This window comes from Seriola dumerili, unplaced genomic scaffold, assembly GCF_002260705.1.
Source record: "Seriola dumerili isolate Sdu_G_001 unplaced genomic scaffold, Sdu_1.0 BDQW01000822.1, whole genome shotgun sequence".
Lineage (NCBI taxonomy): Eukaryota > Metazoa > Chordata > Actinopteri > Carangiformes > Carangidae > Seriola > Seriola dumerili.
This window is the reverse complement of record NW_019175077.1, coordinates 830,495-857,237: the sequence shown is the minus strand read 5'-3', so window position 1 is coordinate 857,237 and position 26,743 is coordinate 830,495. Positions and strand designations below refer to the sequence as shown.

At 39.1% G+C, this 26,743-nt stretch overlaps 1 protein-coding gene across 2 annotated transcripts in view; it reads left to right on the top strand.

The window, feature by feature from the left end:
- Window positions 1–26,743, top strand: part of cntnap2 (contactin associated protein like 2) — a 342,845-nt gene that overhangs the window by 167,953 nt on the left and 148,149 nt on the right. For both annotated transcript variants that reach the window (XM_022766257.1, XM_022766258.1), the window contains exons 4-9: window positions 9,802–9,949; window positions 17,253–17,305; window positions 17,607–17,757; window positions 19,714–19,898; window positions 23,076–23,219; window positions 24,271–24,532. In XM_022766257.1, coding sequence (XP_022621978.1) covers window positions 9,802–9,949; window positions 17,253–17,305; window positions 17,607–17,757; window positions 19,714–19,898; window positions 23,076–23,219; window positions 24,271–24,532 — 943 coding nt within the window. The remainder of the gene's footprint in view (window positions 1–9,801; window positions 9,950–17,252; window positions 17,306–17,606; window positions 17,758–19,713; window positions 19,899–23,075; window positions 23,220–24,270; window positions 24,533–26,743) is intronic.

Below are 26,743 nucleotides of genomic sequence, written 5' to 3'. Positions count from 1 at the left end.
CAGAATTACATTTTCTTATCAGCGTTAGCTTTGGTATTCCCTGACAGCAGACATTTTCCACTTCATTTGGCCTATTAGCGTATTTCCAACATGTACATGTAACAGGGGTATTTATAGAAAAAAATGTATTCATGGATTGTAATTGAAAGACTAAATTCAGTGTTACATTACACAGTAAGCAAGTAATGGGCGTAATAGTTACCAAAACAGGAGATGTCCTACTGTAGCCTGTTGATGTTTGTGCTGTCAACTCACGGATTTGGGCTCCAACATGTATGGATGGATTTGATTAGCTGCCATTTCCAGTCAGTTATATTATGTTAATTAGTAGTTTTACAGTTAGCTGTCAGAGCCTCCACTCTGGAGAGAGGATGGCTGGTGCTCAGAAGCACTAGGGGCTGCAGCTCGGCAGGCTTTCAGAAGTTGGCCTGTTTCAGTCAGGCTCAACTGAGGGGCTGCATAATAGGCAGTAGGAGATAAATAAGGATTTTTTTTTTTTAAACTGTGAGTCATGCAAAGACACTGGTGGAGTCTGAGAATAAAAATATCAGGCTGGAAAATCAGCATAATAGGTCCCCCACGTTTTTGCATCTGATTATTTACAGAAATTCAGTGCCTCATACATTTCCCTTTCATCCACTTTTATCTAGAGTGGCTTACATTAGGTGGAAGGAAATGAAAATAAGTGTACATTAGTGCAAGAGATGGCACTAAAGCAAATGATGGTATTAAAGCTAGGAAAAAACACAACGCAATGGTTAGCGTCGTAAAGACAAAACTAAGAGTTCTCAATATATCTCGTATATATGAATGAAAGTGCTTATAAAGGGGGGGGTGCCTATGAAGATAGAGGAACTGGTCTCGAATTTAAAAGTCTTGGGCTACAGTATTTACATATTAGAACGACTAGTTACAACCACAAGTATTTCTAAGAGCTATTTAGTTACAATGGCACACTACTATCATATTTTTCAGAAGCAGCATCATACCACAACCAAAGGGAAGTGATCCCTGTGTTGAAAACAACCTAATGTGACTGGCTTTTACCTCACTCGCAAGTTCACATTTAGCTGGCAAATCTGCAGCCTGCTAAATGTCAGCTTGTAATTGAGTCATCGGGAGGGGTCCTCCAGATCTCAGCTGGAGTGCTACTATAGTTTTACTTTGTATTTACTATACTTTATAAATATTTTTTTTAATTTTTGTAAGTGTCATATCACTGCACTAATATCAGGACTAGGAGAAAGGGAGATTCTATGTAAACAGAAATATTGGACTAATTTCTTTGCTCTAATTATAACTGCCAGAAACCACATCCAGTACAACTGCACTGGAAAGAAGCTTCAAATGTTTCAATAATGCCACACTTTCATTACCTCAAATGGAAATCTTTTCAACCAGCCCAATATTCCAACCAAACATTCATACATCCATGTTGTGAAGATGGCCACATGTACAACATTATTGTTTCTATCTAAGTGTTGTCTCACATCAATAAAACTGTCCTTGAGAATAAATGCACTGTAGAGGGAAACACATTCTTCAAATGACAAGTGATTGTACAAACAATCATTGTTGTTCTGTCTGAGTATTCTTGGGCACCTATTATCTCATTGATTATTAATTGTTTTGGAGACAAGCATCCTTTATAAAATGTTATGTAAAGATGAATACATTCAACCAAGCATTGTTGAACTCAAGCCAGTGGTCCAAGACCATGTAATGAGATAAGTCGCAGATGGAGCTGATTGATTGCCACCAACCAAAGAGCAACTGGTGCCAGCTGATGAGATGGATTGGGAAAGGGATCAAAGGAGATCCATTTCCATCAGAGGAAATGAGGTACACTCATTTGATATTAATGTAAGATCTTTCAGAGGTTAGCATTCAGTTTGATGTGTGTAATTATAGATACTAGGTTCTTGTTTTGATTGTGACTCATACTGACTCAAGACATACAGATACTAACAGAGGTAATCAGGCACCTGCATGCATGAGTGCATGTACACGCACCCACAGATTCACTCACATTGACGACCGCTGACCAGTTTCCGCTGGTAATTGTAAATGAATGATCACATCCAGCATTACAGTCCAGTATGTTAGAATTAAAATAATCAGACCACAGAGGAACACGTTGCTCGCAGTCATAGATCTGACTTTTTATGACTTTTTTCGTCTACATTGATATAAAATCTCTTCTAACTTCCGGCTCTGTATCTTGCTCTGCTGTAGTGACTTCACAGGACTTGAGCATCAGCCTCTTTAATGCCAGTTCATTCAAGATAAGAGTTGTATGGGAATTAAAAAATTGCTGAGTGTGAATAACGAGGATGATGAATTGAAATAGACGGAGAGGACACTTCCCGGTGGGTCTCCTGTGGCACAACTTAAGTGGCTGCCATAAAATTTTAATAATACTGCCATGACAGTGTGTGACAGTGGACAAGACAAGGCACTGAGAAGTTTAGTGATATTGCACATTTGCCATTGTTTTGACTGCACTGTCTCTGACCGCACTGTCTCCGTCTCAGCTGGACTGTGATGAGCGACGTCTGTCTGACTCATTTTGAAGAATACCTCTCTTTCTAAATGGCTCTTGTGGGTCTTACAACAAATGTCAAAGCTCTTAGTGAGTAGGTGGTGCAATACACGAAGAATCAAGAGTGGAGGAGAGTGGAAATGCTGGCCCTCTCAAACATCATGTCAAAACAGACATACACAAACACATAATAAGTTAGTAAAATGTTGGCAGTTGCACACACACACACACACACACACACACACACACACACACACACACACACACACACACACACACACACACACGTAGCCTTTGAGAATTTATAGCAGAGCCAGGGAGGCAGTCTTCACTCCATCAGTGTTGGTCTGTGGTGAGCAGAGGGGAGAGAAGGTGCCAAATGTTCACAGCCTGAGTAATGGGCTCTTAAAACTCTATTCTTTCTGCGTGTGTATGTGTGTGTGTGTGTGTGTGCGTGTGTGCATGTGTGTCTGTCTCTGCAAAATTTAATTCAGTGCATGGAAATACTTTGCACACCAACGATAATGTAGTGTAGTCAGGGGAGGAAATACAGATGATGGTGTGATGCTAAAATGTTTGATTTTTATAGAGCATTTCCTTTCTTTTGATTGCTCTACAGTAATTAATGAGCCAAATGGAAATGTATGAAAAAGTATTTGCATGAAATGTTCTGGAAGTGTACCTCATTTTTTCCCCTAATAATGTATTTGAAGCAAAGAAAAGATTCTAGTTCCCTTTGTTACCCCCTCTGTGGGAGCTCCTTTCAGCAGGTGAGGGCAGTTAATGAGAGACTGAACTGAGGAGGAATGTTCTGGCACATGGCTATAACAGACACAAAGGCATATAATGCACTGGCCCCAATAAAATAACAAAGAATGTTCAAAACACCTTGCCTGCACAAATAAAACTATGCATTAAATCGTTTGATGTGCAGAAAGACACATATACAGTAAATAGTTATAATGAAACACGCAGTGCAGTTCAGTTCAAGGTCAGTGTTCTTCCTCCAATAACATTGAAGGCTGTTGGAGGGAGATGCTGGAAATGAAGAATAAAGGTGTGAAGTCTCCACTGGGACAACCTAAATGATGTCAAGGCTATCAAAAGCTTCTAGATACATACAGACTGGGGAAGATAAGCATGAACATTATAGAACAAGCATTAATTACATTAGTAATTAGATGAAATGTAAAAAAATTTTGGATGATACTTTAATAACAACAAACCATCAGAAAGAGCAGACAATTGAAACTATACAAAAACAAATGCTTATGTAAACATAAAAAGAAATGACAAAAAGTTACAGGATACAGCTCAGAGGAAGTTCCTCATAGAGCCTGTCTACAGCTGTACACTCAGATCAAAAATCCATTTAGCTTCTGCCTGCAGCAGAACTTGGTTGTGGTCTCCACCCCTAGTGGGAGGCTTGATTGACTGTGTAGCCCAGAATTTTAATTTTGTGAGCAAGTGTCAAGAAATGGTTAGCCGGAGGAGATGAAGAATCTCTTCTTCCAATGTGGCAAACTTTTTGTGTTCAATAAAGCCAGTTCACAAAGTCCACTGTATTTTAGGGATCTAGTTTTAGACAAGCGACAGGAATAAACATCCCCTTGTAACACTCTAATTCACTCTAATTCTCTGTGTCTTTAAAACAGTTTAAAGATTCATGACTTAAATTTAGCATTACTACACTTTGTCCTGTTTTCTTGGCACACTAAAGGCACATACCCACACAAACACAACCACCCACAGGGCTTCACAGAAACACAAATTTCTCTACGGCCCTTCTGTTTTGTCCCATACACTTGTCGATAAAAACAAAAGACCAGACCAGGCCGGACTGATTTCCCCTGCCTCTGTTAGCAAGGAACACACACACAAATCCTCACACACGTACAATGGCCCTGCCTCTGGGCTGGTCTAACAAAGAGTCCAGCAGCAACAAGCGAACGCCAGAAAATAGCTTTCACTTGTTGTTTCTCAGTATCTGGAGATCTGTTCTCTGGAAAAGCCTGTCTCTGGCTGTCAAAACAGAGAGACAGACATACACTCACACATATAGATAGATATTCACTGACACACAAACAGACACACACAGACAGAAATGACAGATTCACATTCAGGAAATGAAATACATGCAGCCAAGTAGAATAAGTAAGTGAGTGAGGAGTAAGTAGGAGGGATAGCTGCTGCTGAGCAAGTAAATAATGGGTGTATATGTACGTGGGTTGAGTGCATGAATGCCAGGATGTGTGTATAGACACAAGCATGCCAACATGCATGTGTATCTTGTTTAAATTGCGAATGATGTGTGTGTATTTGTGTGTGAGACAGAGCAGACCACGGGGGTATTTGTTGACCAGCTGTAGTAAAGTGATTAGCTTGTTCTTTGCTGAATGACAGCAGCACTGCTGTTCCAAATGCCCAACAAGGAGAATGGCTGGCTCTCAGCTTTCCTCATTATTTTTGTTTTCCCAAGTCAAATTTTCTCTCTTTGCTTTTCCTTTACTGATCTCGTGGTTTGCTAAAATCATGTGACAGCTCTGCGATGTTTCTATTCTCATCCAAGGTTTTCTTTACAAACTTTGCTTGTTTAAACTTTTAAATCACAGCAAGTTTAGTTTTTAATATTCTTAAATTTAATACACATCCTCGTAGGAGTACGAAGAATCAGAGCAAATATTTTCCTATTTGAATCTACTTGCACACACATGCACGTACGCACATCTTTGTCTTACTATATTTGTGTGAACCCGTCATTGACAAAATGCATTCCCTAGGCCTTAACCATCACAACTGAACACGTAACCATAACCAAGTCTTAACCCTCAAACATTTGGTCTTCAGCATTCTAGCATTTTGGTCCCCACAAAGCTGTCAGACCCCACAAATATAATAAAACCACCACACACACACACACACACACACACACACACATAGACAGACACACACACACACACACAAACACACACACAGACACACACACACACACACACACACACACACATATACCCAGAGTAAAAACTGAAAGTTGCTTCAGGCACTTTGTGGCCTTTGTTGCCGTAAATTACCTCAGTTCTTGATTAAACAAAACGTCAAAGTGTCTAAGCTCTCAAGTTGCCTAACACTTGCGCACACACATATGCTGACATAAATGGTTACACATACACACAATACGCTGTGAAACACACACAAATTCACAATTACTCATTGGTTTGCTAGTTAATGATTTGACTTTGGAGGAGAGGGAATTTAATGGTTGACTAGACAGACTTTTGCGAGATGTTCAGCATCCACAACTTTTACCTCCTCTTCACCCTGCTCCTCCTCCTCCTCCTCCTCCTCCTCTCTTCCCTATCCTACCTTCTGCCCTCCATTCTGCATAGTAATGCCTTTTGAATTGAGCTGTTCATTCAGCCAAGCACAGATAAGTGCCGAATAGAGGGATGAACACAATAGAGAAATAAAAGAAGGAAGCTGGGAAATGGGGATGGGGGATGGAGTTTTTGGGAGACAAAAATGGTTTTGTTCCCTCTCTCTTTCCTTCTCTCTCTCTCTCTCTCTTATACCTTGACAGGGGCAAGGAGAGAAGAGTGTCAGCCGGACAAAAAAAAGTAAAGTCTTCAGCACGCACTGAGCTAAATCCTCAGAAGATATACAGTCTTCAGAGTTTTATTAGGATTTTATTTCCAACTATGAAATGAGCTTAAGGGTGATATCAGGTTTTTAATGTTACAGAAAGGTTTAAATGGCAAGGTGGTGTGCGGGTGGTTGTGTCTGTGTGCACATATGCATATGTTCTTGCATGTGTGCATGCAAATTGATACATTTGTGCTTTTTGTGCTTCAATCCGGAGCCAGGGCCACAGGCATTTTGGAAACAGAATAGTGAAGGACAAACATGAAACAGAGAGCACAGGATGAGAAGGAGGATGGAGAAGATTCGACAGCAAAAGAGAAGAGAGAAAGATGTTGTAGAGAGAGAAGCTGAGAAATGTACAAACAACTCCACAGGATGGTGCTAGCCCAAGTGATTAAAGACATATTTCAGTTCTGGGGACATTTTTAACCGTTTTTTTTCTTCTCTCAGATGTTTGACGATATGTTTAACTGTGAATTTAGTTTATGGATTTCTCCGAGAGTTCAAAGAGGGCAGCTAAATTTTTTTTAGTTTTTGTGATTAAGAAATATTGACTACAGAGAAAATACTGTGTGCACTTCTGTTTGATATAATTTTTTTTTTTAAGTATATTTTTTGGTCTTTTTATGCCTTCATTGATAGTACAGTAGAGAGACAGGAAACGGGGAGGCAGAGAGAGGGGGAATGACATGCAGCAAAGGCCGTCCGATGCGGGACTCGAACCGGGGCCGACTGCAGTGAGGACTGTAGCCTCTACACATGGGGCGCCTGCTTAGACCACTACGCCCCACGACGCCCCATGTTTGATATAATTTTAAGGGGTAAATTGCTAAGCTTGTTACACCAGTGTTCAGTCTTTGGAAAGATTAAACATATTTTCCTACACATGAATAGAGATACTACTTGATCTCATGGTGGTGAATAAAAATCTCACCACTGGACATATATTCAAACTGTGTGCAAAAAGGCGACAGGGAAAAGTCAAAATGTTCTCAAAACTACGCTAACCCATGTGCTCGAAAAACCATTCAGTAACAGGGACTGAGTGGGAACATTACGAATGGTTTCCTTTTTATGAATAGCTATAGCTCTGACATAACCAACAGGAAACCTGTGTTTGATATAACTGTAGTTTTAATTGCTGGTTACACCTTGTGAATGTGTTGCAAACCTCTCTTTCAAAAACAGCGATCTTCCCTTGAGTAAATCACTTAACCCAGATCTTCAGGACCTGTGCACCTACAGAGAGTAGAAGCTGCAGTTAAAGTATACTGAAGGGCTCCCCGATGACTCATGTGGAGCTGGGTGAATTTGAAGCAGGGCACCAATAAAAAAGTGTGTGTGTGTGTGTTTGTGTGCTCAGTTAACCTTTTCTGGATAAATAAAGATTAAAAATGAAAGTGCAGTAAAGGCATAGAGGAGATAGAGGCACTGTTCACCTTGTGTCCACTCCCTCGCTACGGCTGAAGTTCAGTGGCTCTGAGCTTAGTGTGAACTCTTGACCATCTCCTTCTTTTCCGATAGCATATCTTCAGGGGTACATGCTTGGGTCACCGAGGAGTCAGCTCAAAGCAAACTGTCTTTAGCAGAGCTTTTTTCTGCCCTCACTCATCCACTGCCCAGCCCACATCGCGTCTTATCTAAAATAACACATGGCTGCCTGGTGTCTTGCGCTCATCTAGTTACCTGCTATGCTGTTAATGATGTTTCTCCATAATAGTTTGTGCTAACTGTACACATGTATGTGGAAGACAAAGAGGTTATGGTTTGGAGTGGAGAAATAGTTCAGGGACTGTGGTGAGGTGCATTAGTGTGCAGTTAGAGGCTCTAAATAATACTGTGCCAGGTCAAGTGAAATAAGAAACACTAGGCAAAAGGAACAGATAGGAGCAAAGAGGAAAGGAAAGAAGAGAAGAGGTGTCCAAATACCAGATAATTTCAGCCAGAGCTTTTTCTGGGTTCTTTCTGCCTTAGGTTTCTCAGAAACAATGTCTTGATTCTCTTATCCACAGTGTGAACAAGAAAAATACATATGTACGTACAACATTTAAACATAAGCTAATATCATTGCTTTTCAGTAATCAACGCAAAGTTATAATACAATTACAACAATAATGGAACCAATTAGTAAGCTTTACCTTAACTGAAAGCTTATAGAATGGTCCCAGTAAATCTTTATAATCATAATCATTATAGTTCTGAAGAACCAACAAATATACTGTAGCTTGATGACACTTTATTATTAATTCTGTTATTATTTCCTCACCATCATTGGTGAATTGCTGCCATGCTGTTGCTCCAGGCACAGGAGGAACTGTTAAACCATGTTCCTCAAAGGAACATGTAACAGTGCAGTAGATAAGCTTGGATATGGAAGGTAATTGTGCATTTTTTGACTAAAGCATGAAACCTTCTCAACTGCTTCTATAAACCATGAAATTTATTTTCAGACATGGAGGCATTTCAGATGTAACCTCTGGGACAGGGCAGAGCCACCTGGAGTAATGAGTGTGGTCCAGACCAAACTAGCATGCTAACTTCTGTTAGACTGTTCACTAATGTGCTGGCTAGTCATGTAATTCCATAGAACACACAGCAGAAGTTGTCAGTGTTTTTATCAAGCTATAGATAGATAGATAGATAGATAGATAGATAATTTATTTATCCCCTAGGGGAAATTCATGAATATGCTGCCTTAACACCTGGAAATGGTGGGGTATGCAGTCCCCCTGTAAAATTGATGCTCTAAGCAAAATGATGTTACATGGCCACAGCAGCAAATACACATATTTATGGAATCTTGGCAAATATATAAATGATTATAATGGAGAAATGGTGCAAAAACTGGAAAATGCAATGCTGAGGTCAATGACCTCTCAAGGTCACCAGAGGTCAGATACAAATTGCCTCCACATCTGAAATAAAACCTTGGGGTAAGTAGATTATATGCTGAAACTTTCATGCTTTAGTCATAAAATGCACATTTTTTGCCTATCTATATAAGGAAAGAATATTGTATTGATAAAAGCCAAGAACAAAGCTTTCATCAGTGTGATCTTGTGTCACATACACTTTTACTGTATGCACAAAGTTAAGTAAATAACTCCACAGACATTGGACAATTTTGCAGAGGCACAAGGTTCTCACTGGCTTTGTAAATATTTGTTTTGTTTGTAGACAATATTTGAAATTGTTTTCTGGAGGCTGGATTTTCAGACACTGCGTCAACTGAATGTGTAGAATATGACATGCTAATACGACAAGGAAATCTAAATCCCATCAGTTACAAGCCATTAATCTTTGAGGACCAACAAATCAGCCTAAATGTGAAACGAAGTGACATTGAGGTTCATTTTATCAAGTTTGATACAATGTGCAATTTCCTCTTTAAATCCTCTGCAGTCAGAATTTCTTAAAGCAGGCATATTAGATTTGTAGACTCATAATTATTTTGTATGTTTCGTGAGTGTGCACCTTCAGGGCAGGATGTGGTGAGTCGAACAAATGCTCTTGTTCTAACTCCTGAAGCTGTTTGTTTGACTGCATGACTGTGGCTTTGATGTGTTTAATATCATTGTGTGTCTGTCTATGTGTGTGTACGTGACTGTTTGTGTGCACAGGCCTTCTCTGGGAACTCCAATTCGGAGAGCGCAGTCCGCCATGAGCTGCAGCAGGAGATCGTGGCTCGCTTCCTCAGACTCGTCCCGCTGGACTGGAGCGAGGAGGGACGGATTGGTCTTCGCATAGAAGTCTACGGCTGCTCCTACTGTGAGTGGAGACAAACACACACCTACACTGCGAACCTGTTTGCTGTCATTCTGTTTGTACTGCATCAAGTATTATTACCATTTACTATCATAGATCCATAGGGAGAACCTAATGATGGTTTTTCAGCTCCAATCATGTCAGAGAGTTTTTTCTTTATGAGCTACTGAACTTCCGTGTAAGGAATCAAACACAAACTCAGCCTGGAAATGTATGTGGAGAAATATGCGTTGCATAGTTATAGACAGACAGACACATATGGATACACAGATATCCACGCACTGTCTCCTGCTTTGTAAGAAATGTATCATCAAGGGAACTAACTCTCTCGCAGCCTCTTTGCTCTCATCCTATTAAAGGCTGCCAAATTGATTTTGATAACAATTTTCAATTAAGGCTCTGCATAAATTACTGTTATAAGTGACACGCGTACATCTTTCATTCTAGAGATGCGATTACACTGTGTGTGGATATGTCTGTGAGTGTGTATGTCTGTGTGTGAATACAAGGGCATGCCTTGCATTCCAGTCAGTCCTCAGGCTTTTGATTGTATTTCCCTTGTTTCATTTCCTACCCATGTAAAAGAAAAGCAAGTCAGTAATGATAAGGAATGACAAGATGCAATACACACACACACACACAGCAGACACACGGATGCACACGTGTATGCACAGATGAAGAAGTGTATACCCATCACCTCTCTCCTCACACACAAATATCACTGCACCCACTAACTTCAACCAGAATGTGCTTCACTTCTAATAGATCTGGCTGCTTTTGTGCTAAGTTAAAGTCAACTTGTTGCTTTTTTTACTAGAATCACTAGAACCACTATATACTAGCAGTGTTGGTCTCACTGGTCTTAATATGGACTATAAAAAACGAATATAGGATTCTGGGGATTCGGGGAGATTTGCATAGACATTTAATGCCACATTTTCTTCGAAGGCACATTTTACTTTAAGCCACTTTAACTATGAATAGTGCCTGGCAGGTTCACTGTGATAATTCTGTTATTCCTGGTTTTTCTATAAGACAATAAAGAAGCCAGAGAGGATAACTTCTGAATGACAAGATAACCATGGACACCATCAGTCTGATGCAGAAACACTGAAGCAGGTAGCAATTAGTGCAGGCCCTGCTTTGATTATTTCATAATTCATACTATTCCTGCAAAGTATTGTCAGAGAATGTTACTAGTTCGCTTTAGACTGGGCTTGATCCAAGTTGGCTTTTTAACACTGATTTTTTTGAGTAGATTAGACCGACTAAAGATAGATTTGATTTATTTATTCTGGAGTTTCTCCACAGACTTGTCAGTAGTCTTCAAACAGCGTGTCAGTTATTAACATAATATTACAAATCTTCCTGCAAAGGGCCTTCTAAAATTCAATACCTGCTGGCTGTAATTGCTATCTGAATGTGTAGAGGGTTTTTGCATTAAAAATTTAATCTCTTTAAGTTACCATTTGCTTTGCTGCAGGATCCCGGATGCTGGTTCACTGTCATGGGACAACTGAACAGAACAGAGCAACCACTAATATTATGCTAATTACAACCCATAGTTAGTTTTTAATGTTAGGCAATCTCTAGCGGCTGTAGTAATTATGACAGGAGCAAAGGAGAAAGTTAGGTGGTGTTGTATAAAGAGCAACAAAGTCCAGGTTACAGCAAAGACCCACTGAGATTGAGCGACACCATGCAGAGTTCAAGCCCATTCATTTTCTATTACAACCAAGCTAATCACATCGCAAGGCAGCGTAGGATTCCAGGGGACACAAGCGAAGCAACCAAAGAGGATGGGTCGAATGTTAAAACATTTTTGACTTTATGCAAAATTCACCTAGTGGAGCACCAGTGCTTTGTCTAAAAATAGAAATGTAAAAAGAAAAAGTAAATGCAGTGGTGAGCCAGTAAATGTATCTGCTCTCTCGAGGAGAAGATCTTTGTTATACTTTCTGAGATACCTCTGTTCTAAGTCCTTGACCCCAGGATTGCAGATAAAAACCAAAAACAAAGTCCTGCTTGGTTTAACACAATTAACACAATGTTTGCTAATGCGCAAGCTACTGGCTAGCTAGTGAGCACTGAAACGGCTACAGCAACAAACAAGGGGTTGCAGATGTTGTGTTGTCGTGCGATTTGTTTGTTTCCAGTGGGTCTTTACTGTAACTGTGAATTTTTTTAATTTTTTACTTTAAACCCAGTCCCATATCACTTGGAATTCCACAATGCCTTGCCAAGCGATTTGCTTCATTCCCATAGAAAATGAATGGAATTAAACCTTGCATCGCTTCATGCTGCAATTAGTGGGTCTTCACTGTTAGAATGAGGTTGGAGTGGATGGATGAGTTGACAAAACACAGGTCTTTGACACAAACACTGACTGTTGTTTACTTCCCATTTGAAACCACAACATTAACTGCATTTTTACAATCATCACCATGGATACGAAGGTCCTCTGACCTTAATCAAGTACTTACTTCAACCTAAACCATAATTTTCCCCTAAACCTAGCCAAATAGTTTTTGTGCCTGAACCAAACCAAATTGTGATTGTTTTGTAAGTGCATGTTTGTATTGTAACCATGATGACGAAAGTCTAGTACAACCCGCTGGTCCACCCTTCATGTTTATTATTGAAACCACAGCAATGAAAGTCCAGTATGCCATAGGGGTTTTATTTCAGGAGACACTCCTAGATAAAGACCTATGTAGTTCTTTTAGTTGACGTACTTGTTGGATTAGTAACACCTGCACTTTTCCTACTAGAACAAGCCAAAATGCCTGCTGTAAAAAGGTGCTCCGACAGCTCTCAAGAAATAAAAAAAAGGGTTCAAACTTGATTTTCAAATGGAACCAATTATTTGAAGAATGCATGAATCAAAATTTTCTCTTACTCACATATAGCACATGAAGAAAAAAATTCTACTCTTCAAAATCCAGGCAACATACACAGCTGTAGAATAAGACTGAGGTTTAGAAAAATTTGAACAGAAATAGATAATGAGCTGCTCTCATTTCTGCCTCAGCAACGACCACTGCTTATGTTGTCTCGGTATATTATCATTTGACAAGACAGACAGACCAATTGGTTGACAATGTCTGAAGTAATCAATAGTACTATTAAAAGAACATATCAGTTTCCGGGCCAAATAAACGCGGGGAATGTTTGTGTTTCTGACAGATATGAATGTTGTCCACCACGCTTTGACATCTGTCAGATGAGACACACCATAAATACATCAGGTAAATGCATGCTTACAACTCGGATATCGGTGATGACACAAAGAGAGAGAGACACACATACACACCCAAACAGACATGCACTTTGACACACACACACACACACACACACACACACCCTGGTTGGGTGCGTCATCTTTCAGAGTTGTCTGTCAGCTGTGTTTTGAAGCCCGCAGTGCTTTCTCATGATTACGCTGTCACTGCTCCTTTCTTCAGCATTCAGTCAGAAATGAGAGCTCATGCATTTGTCTGTTCATCTACCCATTCCTCACTCCCCAAGTCTACGTTTCTCTTAGAATCAACTTCTCGTAAATATTTTCCTGCTTCCCAATTCAAAGATGAAAGGGAGGAAAAAATACTGGGTTGGGAAATGACAAAGAAAAGAGGATGAAAGAAGAAAGCACAAAAGAGAAGTAGTAGGAGGAGAAGTAGGCAGATAAATATACTGATGTTGTGTTTTCAGCATAATCATAAAATATGTTGGTTGTAGATGATAATTCTAGGTTTTGAAAATGTTTGATAATTAAATGCAATACCATATTATGACTCATCTAGGACTGTGCAATGAATGGTTGTCTATGTGCCTGTGCCAGAGCTAGAGGCTATAAAGGAGACATGATCCACCATGCTGTGAAATTTACATGCTTATTTCCATTTTGATTAACATAAGATCAACAGAAAATCAATTATTTCATAGATGAGTCAGGAAATAGTAGAGCCAGTATGTGAAAGAAAGGGGTGTCAGACAGAAACAGAGTAGTACAAATTTAATTTGCTATACAAACGCAATCACTCTCATGCAAGCAGAATTTCAAAAGGATGCAAGCATATCAAATCTGACTTCAACCTGTGGCCTATTTATGCCAACAGTACTTTCAATCTGTTGTCAGGATGATGTATCACCATCATCATCTGTCGAGTCGAAGAAATGTATTTATGTAAATTTTGTTTATGGATAGCATCTATCTCTGTAGTAGGACTGAGGCCAAACACATAAACAGCTAAAAGAGCATTGTTGTAGCCTTCAGGCTCAGGGGTGCAATAAGTGTGTGGGGGGGGGGAAGGAATGTGTAAATATAGTGTTACAGTACAGTGCTATTATTATTATTATTAGGTTTTTTTTATTGTTTCATATCAAAACAATGGAAAATTTTATACAAAGCATAAACATCATCTAAAATTTGAATATTGTGTTCAGCCAACAAAAAAAAAAGCAAATATGTTACATTTCCATTTAAAGCAGGTAAATCCTAAGTTTAATGCAGATAGGTCATACTGTAAATGACCTCCTTCTCTGCTTCCAGCCACCTAGTGTACTGCCTGCATGGTGATACTTGTTGCCATGGATACAATCAAATTTAACTACTAAATGCCAGTTAAGTGCACCTTCAGTTTGCCTTGCAGGTGGCATCTCGGTGGTATTGCTTTAAATTGGCTGATTAGCAAAAATAATGAGCAGGACGCTGCAGTGATACATGTGTATGTAGCCAAGCTAATGTCAGCCAGTGTCTCTCTCATGGCATGTGTGGGGGTACAATGACCTGCATGGTTCCATAATTAACACAGAGTAAAAGCCTTTTTCTGTCATTTTTTCTCTGGCTGTGCAGATCATCTTTCCACTGGCTGTCAAATAACAGATTGTAACAAGTTCTCTTTGTGGAAATAAAAGAAAGCTTTCATGTCTTTTTGTTTTGTTGGGCAATTATCCAAAGTAATGCAGAAGATGCATTTAGTCTGAAGGACAGCATGTGTAGTAGAAATTAGAATTACTAAGTATGACCACTTAATATTTTGCCATTTGAAGTGGAAAATGGATGTGGATATATAATGTAATCATTATGAGTTCGGTCCCAAACTTCACTTTGATTGCACTTCATAAAATAAAGTGAGATTTTTATCATTGACATACTGTCAGCAGCCATCAAATTGTTGCTCTTTGTAGTTGTATACACCTCACATCCCAGACCCTTAACCATTGTGCAGGTGCTTTTACAGTGATGTAGTGAAATCAACATGTAATTTTTAAAGTCTGATAAATAATAACTGCCAGTATCATCTATTTGACGCTTATATTGGCTGTCACATGCATGTGAGCATCTTGATCACCTTCGCTTCACATCTCTTGTGGAAAAAAAAAATACATCTGGGTCAGGGTCCAAAACGGCATGCTCTCCTGGGTCAGGGTCTGAAAACCTTGGCCATCTTGTGTGCATGACCGTCACAGCTGCCCTTGATAGAGTACAAGTAGTCCTCCCCTGTTACTCTGCACCACAAGCTCGCTCCCTCTTTCTCTCTTATTCTCTCCATCACCCAGTGGTCTGCAGGTGGTGGAAAAACCCTCCATCCTCAATACAGTCTCCCTCCTGACATCAAGGACTCAGCCCAGCCGGCAACCCTTTTTTGAGCAGCACACCTAGCTCTCATAAAACAATTGGAAAACTGTCAGATACCACCACTGTTTGTACCATAAACGTGACTGAAAAAGATGATGAGAGGAGCGGGGAGAAAAAGACAGAGAGAGAGAGAGAGAGAGAGAGGGAGCGAGAGAGAGAGAGAGAGAGAGAGAAGGATGAAGCAAATGAAGTGATGGAAGGAAGAAGAGAAACTAAAGAGGGAGGCAAAAAGTAGAGCAGAGGACAGAGTAATCGAGAAAGATGAAAGGGGAAATAGAGAGCAAGAACTAGTATGAGAACAAGAGTGAAGGGTAAAGCAGTGAAGATTGAGAGCCATGTATTTGTACCCAGTGAGAGGCAGCATGGGATCATTTCAGAAACACTGAAGTAAGAACAAAGGGAACAGATGTAATTTCCTATGCCCCCCCCCCCCCAACCCCAGGTGTTTATCATGAAAGGACAGGCTCGGCATGGTTGTGTGCGCGTGTGTCATGTGAAGAAGCAAGGTAGCACGTAAGATTGAGAGGTAGTGTGACTGTGTAAGAGTGTGTCTCTATATAAGATGATGCACTCTTATCTTATCCAAAGTTATCCTATCATATCCTGTGCACTCCTCTCTACCTTCACCAACCAATCTCATTGCAATCTTCTTGAATGCAAAATATGCTGTTTGGAAGTGTGTTGTTTCCTGCTACTTGTTAACTGAATATATTTTGTCTATCTTAAACTTACTATAGTCAGAGTTGTCCAGCACCTGGAAGAATATATGTAACATTTCACCTGTACCTGTAAACAAATATGTTTATTAAATATTATACTCTTACTAGTCATAGTTACTAGTCAAAAATGTTTTAATTTACTTCATTAAATTTTAAATAAAAAAGTAATACCAATATATTTCTCACAGAATTTTATAAGACCCTATGATACATGCAATGGAAATTTTTTGTGCGCTGTCAACAAGTGTCACTGCTCACTAAGAGCAATTTTCACAGCAGCACTGTTTTACATCTGAATCTGTTTTGCATTTATTTGGCAAATATTTAAAGCCAATGAAATTTTGCGCTACAGGCTGTTTTCACAGCAGACATGTTAGTTAAAGCACAGGTTTAAGTATTACATGTGACAATGGCTCTGTTTTATTCAACTTTCCCCAGTAATTCCGTAGTGTGCCAGTGAGACAACGTGTACAATACCAGGACCCTGAAACCAAATCAGCTAAATGATATTCAGCCATCAATGATTTTATTATTTACACCTCTGCTTTTACTACTGTGACATATCAAATTGTCTTCTATGAAAATGCCTATTGGGTACAGTATCACTTGAAACAATAAAATCTCTTTTACAGCAATTGTAACCTGTAAAGCTGCCATTTATAACCTCCTGTGGATTCAGATGGCAAATACAACCAGTAGATATTACATTTCAACAGCGCCTGTTCATCATTATCTTCATATTAGCACATTACTGTTGCATTTAGGTGTACTATTGATATACTGTAACTCAATAGTTGACTTTTTTACACTGATCACTAATCCTCCTTGTTCTTGCCTTTTCTCTCCCTCTCTCACTGTCAATGTCTTCCTGTCTTTCTCTTGTGTGTCCTTGTTTATTCTTTCTGTCTCTGTGTATCTGTCGTTTCTCTCTGTCTACTGTTTGCTTTAGGGGCGGATGTGATCAACTTTGATGGACAGGGTGTAATCTCATATCGTTTTAAGGTACTGGATTTACTACCTTGCTATTGTATGTTATTTTGACTAAACCTTCCCGTTAATTAATTCTTGTACATAAAGGTTAGATTATAAAAAATCAACAGGTAGCAATATAATACAATGGGAAAATAAATTTGTTGTAGATTTTGAGACGAGAGTGCAGGCTTTCTTGTATTTTACTTCTAAAGTTTAAAGACAATTGTTTTTTTCTTTCTTTTTTTTCTACATTTCTTATTGAAAATTGGTCACCTGTGGTGTTAACAATCATTTGGGGGTCATGATATTTGTTTTTGGTTCATTTGTGCAGATGAAGAAGATGAAGATCATTAAGGATGTGATTGCACTGAGGTTCAAGACGTCAGAAAGCGAGGGTGTGATTCTCCATGGGGAGGGACAGCAGGGAGACTACATCACCCTGGAGCTTCACAAGGCAAAGCTGCTGCTGCAGATAAACCTGGGTAGGCAACACGTGTGTCATTTACTTAGTCAAAGCAAAGTTCCTCTGACACGTTTTTGATGTAGATAACAGTTTTCCAGCGCACTTTCTCAAGAGCCATGGTGGGGGCTTCCAAGTTTCCTGTTCAATTCAATATTCCTCATATGCACACCTTCCTGTTATTCATTCTCATTTCCTCTATTCCCACATGTACACACATTCACATAGTCACACTTTGGCACAACCACTATACCATATGATCATTCATTATACCATAATATCTTGAAATGAAAACAGAACTCTCAAAGACCAACTCAAGCAGTCTTGAAATACTGCATATTAAATATCCAAGTGATACGTCTAAGGTCCAACAGACCAGGTCCAGCTCTGGTCTGTTGGTTGGATAGATAGATAGATAGATAGATAGATAGATAGATAGATACATACATACATACATACATACATACATACATACTTTATTTCTCATACATGCTTTCATAGTTGCTCAGTCAAATGCATATTGTTGTGTTTGCAGCTCTTTGACAGGTCTATGGAACAATCATCACCATCATTTAATGCTTGACAATAACCCTAAACTTTTGTTTATACCATGTCTGTCAAGCAACCCTGTCTCATAGAAATTATGTTTCTAATCACACAAACTGGAACAGCCAGTTTCAACTGTTTTGTAGGAAATGTAATTGCTGGTTGGATTATGTTCAGAGGCAACATATTTTTTTTGAATCAATGAAATGTTACATTTATCAACAGCAGTGGAGTCCCCAGGATGAGTTTGGGGTGGATAGCAATTGTACAGAGCGGATGGCTGTCACACCAGAGACCGGGGTTCACATTCACAGTACTGTCTGTGTGTAGGTTCAGGCAGCCACACATTCTTGGTTATGGAAAGATCATGATTTTGGTTAAATGTAAATGAACACTTTGGAACTTTTTTGTACATTAAACCAGACCATTATCTTTCCCTAACCTTAACCAAGTGCTGTGAGTGCCGCAACATAACCATAAAAACGATCATAATGGATATGAATGTTCTAATGCAAGATATTAATATTTTATATATACAGAGGATATTTTGGCAGAAAACAAATGGATTATCTATTAACATTTTACAGATATGTGCAGTATAACTGTAATTGCGACTTCCCTAATATGTAAATTAACAACCTATCCTCATTACGTTAATAGAAAACGTGTTGTACAAAATGTGCTGTTCCAGTTCCAGAAATATATATAGAAATGTAATTTTTAGGAGTCAGGTTTTGTGTGTGGAGCATCACTCACTGTTGACCAGCTGTGTTGTTGACAGGACTGGTTTAACCTTTAAGGATGTTTTACTGCTGCACGGAAGCAACAACAGCGGTGATACATTCCCACACCGAGTATTACAACTAATTGAATTCTGTATACACTTCAGGCTGTTAATGAAATGTGAGGTGTCCTATTGTTGTTAAATTCTTACCAAAATTACTTATACGTGTATTCTAATGTATATGAGAATAACTTGATTTGGAAACATGTGAAACAACTGTACAAAGACCTGAATCAATTTGTGCAAAGTGCTGTAAAATTGAGTCAACCTTTAATCTTGCATACATTTCATAGCTGTGACAGAGTATATGTAAAAGTACAAAACACATGCAGAAGGTATAGGTATAGTCAGTCTTTTGTGAAGCACTGAAATGATTTCTGACTATTTTGGCAAATAACCTAAGACTGCTAGAGCAGTCATATAAATTTCGTGTTTACTCGTCTAAGCTACCCAGAATATTAAAACCACTTTCATTTTTCAAGTGTTGCTTGAAAACAACACTACTACTACTACATACTGAGCTGTTCTTCACACATATTTTACTCAACATTTTAATGAATTCTTGGTTTGTCAATACATGTTACTTAAGTTTCATTGTCCAAAACCTGTGTTTTTATAACTGATATTATTATGATATGTTAATTACAGGTAGTAACCAGTATGGCTCTATCATGGGTCATACCTCTGTGACCACTGGCAGCCTCTTGGATGACAATCACTGGCACTCAGTGGTGATTGAGCGCTACCGTCGTAATGTCAACTTCACCCTGGACAGACACACTCAGCACTTCAGGACCAATGGAGAGTTTGACCATCTAGATTTGGACTATGAGGTGAGAAGCAAAGGGCGCAAAGGATCCTGAGTATACTGACAGAAAATTTGAAGAACACAGGAAGTTAACCCAGCCTAAAATCCTAATACAAACACACATACAGAAAGTGACAGGGAAATATGCCATTTATAAAATTCTTTAACTAGCTAACAAGAAGCTAACATTTACGTTGAGTTGTTGTTTGCCAAGGCAGCATAGCAGCTAAACTGACTTTTTCTCAATGTGCATAGTGAGAAAAGAACAAATACAGGACTAATTATGAGATTCAAATGAAATAATAAAGGATTAGGTGCTGTTTTTTAAAGTAGTGCATTTTCCAAGATGCATCTGTATGTTGGTGATTGTGTAATTTAATGTTACAATAAAAACTTACATTCAATTCACTTCATGGAAAGAAACATAGGGCTGTTATTTTTCAGTGAGGGGTCTTGCTCTACCCCTCCCATACCTGTTCGTTCACCGCCACAGTATAATTTGTGTGTAGAAAAGTTTTTACACTTCTTGTGATAACATTAAGATCTCTAAAGCAGTGTTCAAGCAGTTCAACTCAGCCCGTCAATCACTCACTCACTCACTCACTCACTCACTCACTCACTCACTCACTCTCTGTCAATGAACCCGTCTGTCATGGCCATTGGAAGAAATCCATAAAGTTTTTATTGGCTCTCTCTATCACTTCACCGGTCCTCTTTGTGTGCCTGTGCGCAACCAGAGCGGGCTGCATGAGTGTTTGCCGGGACTTGGCTCGTACAATACACTACACTATCTTGGATCAACCCTCACCAATCCCCCAATGCCACAAATAGAATTTGATTCTGTGGATGAGATGGGAGACAGTCAGTGATAACTAAACGATGATTATTGTGTATATATTTCATATCACACATCGCAAACACAAAATTGGTGACGACCAGTCGTGTGGTAATGAGCGGTAATGAGCTCAACCTTGTGGTATCGTCATATTTTACCATTCTTCATAATATGGTTTTAGTTTGGAGTCCTCTTAACTGCTTTTAACCTCTCCTACACTTAGATGCTACTTTTAATGCCAAGTGGCTTTGTGAATTACTCGTACTCCTACTAATCTAGAAGTTAGAAGCTACATTTAGTCTTAAGATGCTTTGTGAACACAAGCCCTTGTGACAATTCTGATTTAAGAGTCTTGGACAGTACTGATGTTCAGAGCAGAATACTGTCTCTTCCAATTGAAGTAATTTTCAGATGCAATCTGATACCTCCAAAATTGCTGGGAGTCTCAACATGGTTGTCCAATTATTTCAATTCTATGATGGACAATGTCTTATCTTTACTTATTAGCTATTCTTGTTTTATCCTAGTGTTTCCACCAAGTTAGGTGTCCGTACTACTCACAACTGGATTTTAAATAACAACTAATCTAACTGTTGGTAGCTTGGCCTCCTCTGTCTGTACAGTTCATTGATAAAAAAAAAGAAGGAAATTAGGTATTGGTTTCACACTGCATTGTAATGCTAATCCATGAAACTCACATAATTAATGTCAGTCAGTAATGGAACGCAAAGAGTTCAGCTAATAATACTTAAAAGAGGAAATTGATTTTGGAATGTATAATGAAATACACGTGTGCAGCCGTATATGGTGAATCCATATATATGGGTATGCTTGTGTTTGTATGTGAGTGGGTTTGTATTGATATGTTTCTGTGTGAGTGTGTGACCTTTACCATGTATTGCTGATATGGCTGATGTATTCCAGTGTTAAGTAGGATACGGGGAAATGGGGCAGGACAAACCACAGTCCAATTAAACTGAAGCTGTTGAATTAAGGGTTCTTCGGGGAAATCTATACAACAGGGTGAACCAGGAGGTTTTGTGTGCATGTGCATGTGGTGTGTCTGTGGTGAACCCTGAATGGATCCTGGCAGTGTTATTGCCTGACTGAGTCTCTTTACAGACTGCGAAATTGTGGCTAGCTTTTACTCACAGTGTACCACTGTACGTGTGTATGTACACAACCGTGTGTCTTCTGCTCCCATTTAAGCCTGTAGACTAAATATCTGGGTGCGTTTGTGTCTGCCCTTGGCAGTAATTACTAAGACTACTGGAGCATCACCACAGACACATACAAACACACATACATTGAGATAGACAGACACATATCGACTGGTAATTGCACACTACCCTCCATCATCTTGTCTCCCCTCAGAGCTCAGTGCTATGGCTAAATGAAAAAAAGAGCTGAACACATGTACAACTGAAAAAAAATTTAATTCAGTTTACATTTTCATCAGTTCTGTGTCCTTCACTGCTTCCCACCAGATGCCTGTTTATTACCCTCCATGTCCTCGCCTCAGTCCTCTTCTGATCGCATCTGTTACCCACAAACCGGTCTTCTTTTCTTTAATGCTTTCTCCCACTGCTCCAGCAGGCACATATAAATGTATATAATGTAGAGTAAGGTCCGTGACCTCACTGTATAATGTATAATATATAAATAACAATAGGACACTGATATGCAAGTATTTGGGAAAGAAAATGTTGACTGTTGATTTTTCAATATTGTCCTTGATGTAATGTTGACCAAATACCTTGTGATTTTATTTGGTGTTGACAGTAATGGTCAAATATATGTAAAATGAGGAGTTAGTATGGATCAGACCTAGTCCCTCCATCTGTGCATCCATTAACACTGGCCTAACGGTGACGCTACCGTATTTGACATTGGCATGTTCTGATTCCACCACATTTAAAGAAAAATGTTAGTTATATATGTAAACTTGATCTTTCTTGCACTGCCCTTCTTATTTTGGACCGTCATGAACCTCCAGATCAGAGCTCGACACAAAAACAATATCCAAACACGTCCTTGTAACGCAGATACTCTTAGTACCACATCTATCTGGGACTTTTTTCATAATAGTCCATTTGATGCTGTTTTAGTGATTTTCGCAAAGCAAACAGAGTGTGTTTTATATGGGTGATTTGCAATATAATATTAAAATGTTCACAAAAATGTCTGTAATCCCTCTCTGTCTGGTGAATGGCTGAACAGTAAAGGCAGATTTTTTTTTTAAATTCATGTAGCTTTTTCAATGTTATAGCAGTACACGGAAAAACAATGGAATGTAAAAGAATTCTTAATGTCTTTTTTCCACTTTCCATCTCTTTTTACCTCTTTGCCCTCTGTCTCTCTCACTAGTTGAGTTTTGGAGGGATGCCATACAGTGGGAAGCCAGTTGGAGGAGGGAGGAAGAACTTTAAAGGCTGCATGGAGAGCATCAACTACAACGGAGACAACATTACGGACCTGGCCCGCCGAAAGAAGCTAGACACCTCCAGCTTTGTAAGGGAAATCTGCTGAATACTGAACATGCTCATTATTTTCAAAATAACTCTATATCTGACCTAAGTGAGGGGGCAAATTATTCACTGCACCAAAAATAGCTTAACAGATTCATAATTAATCAGATACAACTGACCCATCAGTGGCACCTCCATGTGTTTGCCTCCTGTCTTTGTGCTCCCTCTTGACATCATGGCTGCCATTTTATTGCAGCCTACAAAGATCTTAACAGAATAAGGAGTATATTAAATGCCTTGCTTCTCAACATCAAACACACGGCATCTGGGTGACTGCTGGATGTAACTTCAGCACATTAAGTGTTTTGCCATCCTTAAAATTAGTTACTGAACAGTCTTTGACGGACTATAAAGTCTCAGAGCTCTCTCCTCCTTCTCAACAGTGGACGTCCAGTATATCGTCTTCAATCTCTGGTGAACTGACTGACCAAATACAGGCACTAATCAAGTCCATTAAAGCTGCACCTCTAATTCTCTCTGATTACTCACACAGCCATTCTTTTCTAATCAAAACAGATCCGCTCTCAAATTTCAGAAACACACATATACACACCCGCAGGCAGAGGTAATCAGGAATCATCTATAGGCAGCTCAATATTGTGCATTTGCTAATGATTTGATTAAGGGCACATGGTTGGAGAAGCTCAATGATAATTAGTGCCTAAATTCCACACTAGTGTTTGTTTTCCTCCTGCACTCAAACATCACCCAGGTTATTGTTCAAACCTGGTTTGAAAGACAGGGTGAGTCAAAAAGACACATTATTGTGATGTGTACGAGCAGCATCAGTCTTTGAAACTAGCTTCAGTCGGGAACATCTGAAGGTAAACATGCAGACACTAGATTCAAAGCAACAAAAGTCTGGTGAACAAATACATGATTGTTACATAGTGTTATGACATTTAAATCATTCAGGCAGCTTCACATACAAGCTCACTTCCAAGGGATTTTTGTTTGTTTTTGTCTGTATCTCTTTGTCTCTCGCTCTCTGTCTGACGCTCTCTCTCTCTCTCTCTAAATCTGTGTCTCAACAGCGTAACCTGTCCTTCTCCTGTCTGGAGACCCACAACTTCCCAGTCTTTTTCAATGCCACCAGCTTCCTGCAGCTGCCAGGTCGAGCCAGTCACAACATAGTGTCCGTGGGTTTCCAGTTTCGTACGTGGAACTCTGATGGACTCCTCCTCTTCAGTAATCTTGATGACGGCACGCTGGAGATCTCCCTCGAGGACAGCAAGATCGTAGTTCATATCAATGTGTCCAAGGCGACAAAAAACTACCAGGTGGACTTATCATCAGGTGAGTTGTCAACAGATACACCCACATAAAGATGTGACCAGTTTAACTGTGAAGTTGTTTCGTTTAATTTTATATTAACATCACAGATTAAGACACTTAGACTAACCAGTTCTAATCAGTGTAACCAATTCAATAGTAAGTTGCATGGTAACAAAATAATTAAACTATTCATGTAATCATCAAGAAGCCTGTCACTGTATTATGTTCTGTTCCGTTCTTAGTATATCATTACCACCAATATGGAGAAATTAAGATTTCTTTAAGGACATTTCATGAACACTGTCAATGTTTGGTCAAGGTTAGATCAAGAGAAAACATTGTGGGAATTTTTACATTGTACTGTCCTGCCAAACTGCGTGCATGTGTGTATTTGGCTGGTGTATGGAGAGTTTAGTAGAGTTTGAGACAACTAAATCCACAGTTGGAAACGTCCTGCTGAAAAAGCGATGCATTCTGCTGTTGGCTGAAAGACTTTTTATCCTGGACTTTACTTTACAGTCCATTTCACTCATTTCTCTTGGACACTTTTATATTTTTAAAATCAGAGCGAATCTTCACATAATCGTCTGTGATACAAATTAGTAATCTAGTTGCATTCTGCCTATTTTTTCAAACAATCTCAAACAGTACTGTCTTTACTTTTAAAGCATTAACATAATAACTACATCAATATTACTATGGTCACAGTCTCAATTAAAGATATTGCTCCTGGTCTGGGTTATATCTCACCTCTCCATTGTCTCTGTCTTTACATGGTCTTGATTTATGTGGTCTTGAGGCCAACATCACTACTAAACACTCTAATGATAGAGGAGGGTTTCCAACAAATAAAACACATGAAGAATGCTTTGAGCTGTAGCAATGAGAAACTATTTTTCTGCTTCCTCTGACATGACAGACAAAGTAAACAAAAAGCTAAAAATGTTTATACATAAAGCATGTTCAAAGATTTGTAACTAGAGGCTTTGACGGTCTATTGTATTACTAGAGCTCAACAACAGCCGCACATACAGCCATACTTTGAACACATTCATCATTATGGTAAATGAAACCTGACTTTCAACAAATGTGCCTTCAATGGCCCTTTTCTTTCCATTTTACCTCCTATCCTGCCACCTCTTTTACCCTCCCCTTCTTTCCTTACTCCTTATTTCTTGCCTGTCCTTCTTTCTCACTCCTTCTCTTTCTCTCTCCTTAGACAAACTCATTTATTCTGTCCACTGCTGATTTAATAGGCCATTATGCCCAGGGGTAGGGATTATTACATAGTTACCCTCTAGGCTAATTGGGCTTGAGCCTGCGATTACATCAGTATTACTAGAATACACAGACATACAAACACAGACTCACACACATAAACATGTACTCCCTCCTTTGATTCTGTTATTAGTATCTCTAAGAAAGAAAGCCACATTGACTCCTGGCTTCAGTGACACAGTGGGAGCTCAGTAGACTTGTAATGAAACGCTTAGTCCCTTTTAATGGCAAATATAGTGGGGCACACACATTGAAGAGGAGGAGGAGAGAGAGAGGGGGAGAAAAGAGAGGTTCTTACGGTGACAATCCATTTTTTTCCCAGTGGGGATCATTTGTTTATGAAGCTGTTTAGTGACAGCTTATTCAGACATATAATAAGGCATCTGCTGGAAGGTAAAACCATACAAACCTAATCCACTGATCTTTTCATTTGTGACTTTTAACCCATTTAATCATTCAACTGACATACAGTACATTTATAGAACACGGTGGTAACACAGTGGTGTGACTTATTTTTCAAAAGGAGGGACACAAATGGGGTTATACAATAAGAACAAATAGAAATAAAATGTGTTATGTAGTACAACATCTTTTGCACTGACAGAATAGGCCGGGTTTCAGAGATAAATCCCTATAAAGTTAGTGAGAGTTAAAGTTAGAGCTAAATCTTAAAACAATAGAAATATGCAATAAAACAAAAAAAAAAAACAACAAAAAGAATAAACAAATGCTTTCATGTTGTGAGCTAAAGTCCTGCCTCTTTACAAGATCTAAACTGGACCACATGTACCATGAAGGTTTTTTTTTTTGGGCACACTGGGTAATGAACCACTCGGAAGGGAGGCCTCCCCAGGAGGCACACTTTATGTCAACAATGTAACAGTCTTTGATTTTTTTCTGGGCTGTTATCTGCAGTAGGTAGAGCCTTGAGAGAAACTCACAAACCCACATTAT